Source organism: Gadus chalcogrammus, chromosome 7 (genome assembly GCF_026213295.1).
Source record: "Gadus chalcogrammus isolate NIFS_2021 chromosome 7, NIFS_Gcha_1.0, whole genome shotgun sequence".
Classification (NCBI taxonomy): Eukaryota; Metazoa; Chordata; class Actinopteri; order Gadiformes; family Gadidae; genus Gadus; species Gadus chalcogrammus.
Window position 1 is genome coordinate 20962180 of NC_079418.1, and position 6448 is coordinate 20968627.

The 6448-nt window shown below is 44.0% G+C and overlaps 1 protein-coding gene across 1 annotated transcript in view; it reads right to left on the minus strand.

Annotated features, from left to right (window-relative positions):
• The window catches only part of LOC130385638 (serpin H1-like), a 4587-nt gene extending 1004 nt beyond the window's left edge, over nt 1-3583 (minus strand). The window contains exons 1-5 of the mRNA XM_056594259.1: nt 3418-3583; nt 1514-2140; nt 1309-1407; nt 678-910; nt 1-392 (exon numbers count right to left, since the gene is read on the minus strand). The exon at nt 1-392 is cut by the window's left edge and continues 1004 nt beyond it. Of these exons, the coding sequence (XP_056450234.1) occupies nt 90-392; nt 678-910; nt 1309-1407; nt 1514-2111 (1233 nt within the window). The 5' untranslated portion in view covers nt 2112-2140; nt 3418-3583 and the 3' untranslated portion in view covers nt 1-89. The remainder of the gene's footprint in view (nt 393-677; nt 911-1308; nt 1408-1513; nt 2141-3417) is intronic.
• Between the last annotated feature and the right edge of the window lie 2865 nt (nt 3584-6448).

Genomic DNA, 6448 nt, shown 5'->3' on the forward strand with positions numbered 1-6448 from the left:
ACACACAAACACACAAACACACAAACAAACACATAGTTAGACAAACCAACACAGAATCAAAATGGGGGAACTGCAGTCACAACAATACGCTATAACTCATCCCTTATCTTGTCTCCCTTAGGCCGGACCATCCTGCCCATGTAGAGGATGGACTTGGTCTTGAGGTCCTTCACCAGGAATAGAAAGGGGTGGTCAGCGTAGAAGAGTTTGGGGTTCTTCAGCTTGTCCGAGCTGTAGACCGTGGGGTCGATGGGGTTCCCCTCTGTCGCCCACTCCACGGCCGAGGCGTGGAAGACGTTGGCCAGGTAGAGGTCCTTCTTCCCCGAGATGTTGGACAGGTCCGCCTTGGCCTTGTCCACGGCGTCCGTCAGACCAAGTTCTCCGAGGTGTTTCTAAAAACAAAACAGAGGACGTTCATGTAAATCCGGTTTCCTCATAAGTCTATCACCGAATGAGGCGACGCCACGCTGATCGAGCCTCTGACCCCGCTGATGAAAGCCCTCGTGTTTGAGGTATTATGATTGTTACGATCTGGGTGGCGATAGCGTTGTTATCCATGGGAACAATTAGGCTCTTCGCAAAAAGCGTCGCCAAAGAGAACAAAACCAAAATATTGGAGGTGGCAACTTTACACTACACCACATAGTGCCTTTTTTATTTTTTGGATTTTGACTGACCTGCAGGTTGTGGCTGACTTCCATGCTGATTTTGGGCAGGGACACGGCCACAGCCTTCTCCTCCATCTTGGCCACCCAGGTGTCCAGCTGTTTCCCGGACAGCAGCTTCTCCACTCTCTCCAGGGGCTCCACGTGAAGGGGCATGACGAAGACCACCGAGGACTTCTTATGGGCCAGGGGAATGCTCAGCACCGTTAGCTTGTTGTCCACATCCTCGTAGTAGTCATACAGGCCTGTGGAGCGGGCACACACACACACACACACACACACACACACACACACACACACACACACACACACACACACACACACACACACACACACACACACACACACACACACACACACACACACACACACACACACACACACACACACACACACACATACATATGCACAACATTGTCAGCTGTGCAACTATTACTACACAGTTAATATGGGTACAATATATGTGTAGTTTATAGCTAGGGCTATGTCTGATATGTTGTGTCCAAGTCGACTTAAAATGTACAGACAACTCTTGCCCAATAACTTCTGATTTCCAGCATGTTGCATGTTAACGAGATAAAGTCCATGAAAAAGTTCTCACCTGCATCATACATTTCAATGTGTTTTGTTAGTGTTTTCTGACCTGTGCGGTGCATCATCTCCACTGAAATGGTTAAGCCACGGGACGCCAAGAATACACGGCCGTCCACCATCTTCGGATGGAACTGTTCATTCCAGTGGGCTGTTTTGACAAAAAAGGACAGCTTTAAAAAGAGTAAGCATCATTCAACAATTAATAAATGCACTTTAACAACAGTTGGACATTTCTCTTCCTTGTATGATCTCACGTTTGAAAAACATAGCGTTGATGATCATCGCCCCGTCTGTCTTCTCCACGTTCTTGGCGACCTCAGGCAGTTTACCGTCCGTGGATTTGACCCCCCACTCGTTGATGGCCTTCATGGCGCTCTTCTTGTCCTTGAAGTTGATCTTGGAGTGCTCGCAGTTGTAGAGCTTCTTGCTCTTCTTCAGGAAGCTTTCGGTGAAGGTGATGGAGCTGGGCCCGTACAGGCGGCTGCGGATCTTCCAGGTGACGTTGCGGGCGGCGGGGTCGCTCACCTCGCTCAGCAGCTCCCCCAGGCCCGCGTGAAGCTGCTCGTCCTTCAGCTTGTCGGCCTTCAGCAGGCTCTTCACCTGGGAGGCGGTGGTGGCCTTGCCCCCGAGGGCAACCAGGCCCAGGGCGGAGGCCACAACCACCGGGGAGATCAGGATGTTCTCCGTGTCCTTCTCCTGGGCCACGCGCTGGTACAGGCTGAAGGCCAGGCTAGCGCTGTTGTCGGCCAGCAGGGAGGCGTGGGTGCTGAGGACTTTATCCGGGGAGGCCGACGTGGCAGAGGACGCTGTGTGGGCCAGCAGGGCCAGAGCCACCAGACTGGTGACCAACATGGCTTCAGACTTCAATTGATAGCAGAGACCTGCAAGGAGACATATGGGGGATTCTCTGTTATATGTTGTGTTTGGGAAAGTAATCAGTGCTTACAGTGTGATTATATACTATAGTATAAACATAATGGTGAGATGGTAGGGGAAATTTGGATTGGTGCTGTCACTTTACTTTGTATAACTAAACATAAATGCCGTTTTCTCCCAGAAGTAAGTTGGTCTCCGGGGTTAGCATTACTAATGAGGATTAGCAATAATGTGGAAATAAGTCACAGAGCAGGCTTATATAACAGCCACGTAGGCAGCTGCCGGATGCTAGGAAGACTAAACAGGGGCTAGCCGAACTGTCCGCTCACTTGGCTTAACAGACACAATTCTGTGTTGCCACAGTTACTATGTAAGGTAATGATTTTCTATATCTGTGAACTCTTCTTCTGGTCATAGTCAAGTCCTAACACGCTTGTGAGGACAGAGAGTTATGAATAAAAGGAGTACAATTTGATCTTTAAAGCCCCAGCATTCCATTTTGAAGTTAGAATATTTTTGTGTGTTCAGATATTATATCAGGGACTGATTAAAAAGTTATTGTAAGAATAGTTGTGACATTAGGGACACCTCTTTAGTAGCATATTTGTGAAACAGACTTGTGTATCCAGTGTTAACAACATTACTATTATAAAAACAAGATTCAAGATTTAAGATATGACTGTTGCTAAAAAGTATAGGCATTCTATTTATTGTAACACATGCTACACATGCATGTTACAAATGACAAAGTAAAGTTTTGCTGTGAATTGTGTATGTGGTACTTCTTCATGTCCTTGTAAGCCATTGCGTCTCGAAGGAACCTCACGTATGAATGATGAGGGGGCTTGCTTATCCCATTGGAGGGGTGCCTCACCAATCAGCATAGTGCCAGAAGTCTAGAAGCTTCTAGGTCTAGACAGTATACGAATTATATTTTCTTTAAGTGAGCATCCTTGTTTTGCAATCATTATAACATGAATTATTCAAGATTCAAAGACATTAGTGATGCAAATAAAGTAAGTTAAGTAAAAGGCAGACAAAAGGGAGAAACATTGCAAGCATATCAAGGTAAAAAGTTCACCTCCATTATGTTATTCTATTCTTTAAATGCTGATTCTTTAAATGCTAAACTTTTAACTTTAGAATTTAAGTTATCAATACACTAGAACGCAACACAATTAAAATACTGTAATGCTGTTTCCTATAGACAAAGCATTTCAGTTGAAGACCATTTTTTCCACATTCCCCCTCCAACCCTGCCAACAAAGGCTATTCCCTTTACCTTATTGTGCTCCTGCTGTAATTCACACCTAGAGGTCTTTTACCAACTGTGTGGTACAGAGTAGGTCCTCCACAAAAAGTCCACAGTCTATAGAAAAAGTTGCATTTCTGGACCTCGGCAGGAAATGGAGTGAAGAGATTTTAGAGTTCAGTCCTAGGACCACCCCTTGTATCCAGTTACTGTGGGAAAAGAATCCCCCCCCATTTCAAGGTCCTAAAGCCTGGAATATTCTGACATTTGAAAGCACTGAGCACACCAGTGTCTGCCTACTTGGTATTTTGAAGCATTGACTTTATGAACCCTGTATTTGTACATTTGTCATTGGTAAGAATTGACATATTGAAAGTTACATTGTTTTTATGTGAGCTGTTGCCCGCTTTAAACCTTACATCGTTGTTGTGATGAGCATACTCCATTATGGTCTGTGTGCATTCGATTGTAACTAAATCAATGAACATCTTCCAAACCACGCCCTGTAGACATGTGGTAGCATGTCTTAGGATGAGTAGGCCAATGCTAATAGATGGTTACTAGACTGCTATTAGATTTCCAGTAAAGGGCTAATGTTGGCTGTTGATGTAAACTCAGAGATCTTCCATGGCTAGGTTCTTTTTGACTGTTTTTCTATTAGCGTTCTATTAAATAAAAAATCAATGCTTGGAAAAAAGCCTTCTATTCATCAGTACATGACCAGCATATTACCCCCAAATCAGTAAGTGTGTCGAGTTAAAGTCTGACCATCAACCCTCCTCTCTCCTCAGTCTGTTTAATTACCCCGTTGCTACGCTGTCTGTTTGAACTGAGCCTCTAATACAGGCCGACAACTTATAAGGGGGGCTATTTATGCATGTAGCTCTTTGATGTCATCTCCATAGTGATGATCCGATGTTCTCAACCAACTCTTCTTTAGCATGAGGATAACTGAACCTCGACGTTAAGAAAAGGGAACAGTGTGACCTCATGAATGCATGCCCTCTGGGGGTTGGGGAGTGCAGGGAGTTGTTTAAGTGCATGGTTAATGCTAATGGACTTGTGACATGAATTCAGACGTAAGCTATAGGACACACGTGGGCTTCCAAGCCCCCTCAGACAGTGATGGAATGTAAAGCCAGGCTGGGACAGGGCAGGAGGGCCTTCTCATGCATGCATCTGCATGCATTCCTGCAGATGCAGGAACAACAGCAGCAGCAGCAACAGCAGCACAAAAAGGACATTACCCCAGGCTCCCTGCTGAATACCTTCTGAAATTTGAAACCGTGGGCAATGGGATCTGCCCTGGTGGATGTAGAAACCAGCAGCTTCTTTAGAAATGTACACAAATAGGTGTTTGGTTGTTTCCGACATATGCAACTCAATCAGAACAACCACAGAATAAATATATTCAGTTCTCTCTCTTTGGTTTTTACTTATACTTAAATGCACTTGGTGATTTTATTAAGGCTGATCAATAGGTTGTTGTATCTGTTTACTTTGATACGTATGCTATCAGCAAGGCTATTACAATGGACAGTGTATTTTTTTGTATGTATGTATGATTGAGATTCACCAGATATCATTGTATATATGTATATGACAATAACAATAACAGGTTACACAGCCTTACACCTAGAATAACAGCAATACCACAAATTGCTCGTTCTATTACTTTATATTCTGTATAGACCCTTTACTTGCTTGTATATGAGGATGAAGTGTGTAGGAAGCAGGCTAGGGAGTGGTGGGAACAGACAATGGAATGTTTCCCCCTCGATGCTTGATTCTGTCCCTTTCCCCCGATGTCATGCAAGTCCGCCCCCTGCCTATTGTAAGCTGTGTTTCAAATTAAATGTGCCGGCAGGAAGAGTATAAACAAATGCATGTCCTGTTCTGCTGTTCCACTTTAAAGTTTGTAATGGTGTCAGTGCAGCTGTGGTCAACAACCGTATTAGAAAAAAAACCGAAATCAAATAATGATGCAATAAAGATGCAAATCTTTGAAACTAAATACAGCATACATAGATACAAAGAACTCCTGTTTTCATATGGTAATTGTTGCATGGAAGTCACAAAGAGAGTGACATTTCTTTGCTATAGATATTATTAAATAAAATGTAATACAAATCGGTGGCGCAAAATGTGTCCCTTTTAATTATTTGTATTGTTTTAATGTGCACATCAAAAGGGGATACGACTATATTTGCAGACAAAAAATTTAATGATCTGAATGAATGAAGTGAATGCATGTGAACCGTTAGCCTGGCATCGCGATACGAATTGCAAAATGCATGTCTGGAACCGCACCATAATTTTCGATTTCCAAAGGGCGTTAACCACGGGCCTATCCAACCATAGGTCTACAACCAATCATAGTAACGAAACGGGTTAGGCAGCACTGGGCGACGAGAAAACATATTTCTTCTCAACAAAAGCTTTACGTTTTCTGTGTTCCTTTTTTTCGTGAAAATGCATCGTCCAGTTCGTTTAATGCTCTCTCGATAGCGTAAAAAGGCAGTTCTACATCATCGGAAGCCATCTTTTGTTGTTGATGAAAACCTACTCTGCAACGTCATCGTATTTATCCCGCCTCATATCAGAAAGACGGTTGTGATTGGTCGGTCTGTCTCGCACCGGGTAGACACATGTTTGTATGGGAGGGGAGCATGGGGGAGCCAGTCCTTCTTGAGAGCAAATGAAACATCGCGATATTCGTCTGGTTCCCAGGCTGGTGACAATGGAAAAGGAAAAATGTAATATGGTGCCCTCTGCTGGGAGAAATTGAGAAGGTGTGCTGCGCAGTCAAAATAAATGCTGCTCTCTAGTGTTACTCAATGGACAAGTATTACTTGCTGACAACCCATACAGAAGTAGATCTACACAATATATTAAAAACATATGTTAAATATAATGTTGCTGAAAAAAATGGTATAATCTCCTGAGCCTTGAATAGCCCCCCTGTTTGAACCGTCCGTCAGTTGATCCGCGGCGTTATGTGACCCCGGGTGACACACACAGGGTGTTGGGAGGGATCTAAACAGCCTAGGGAGCGGAAGGA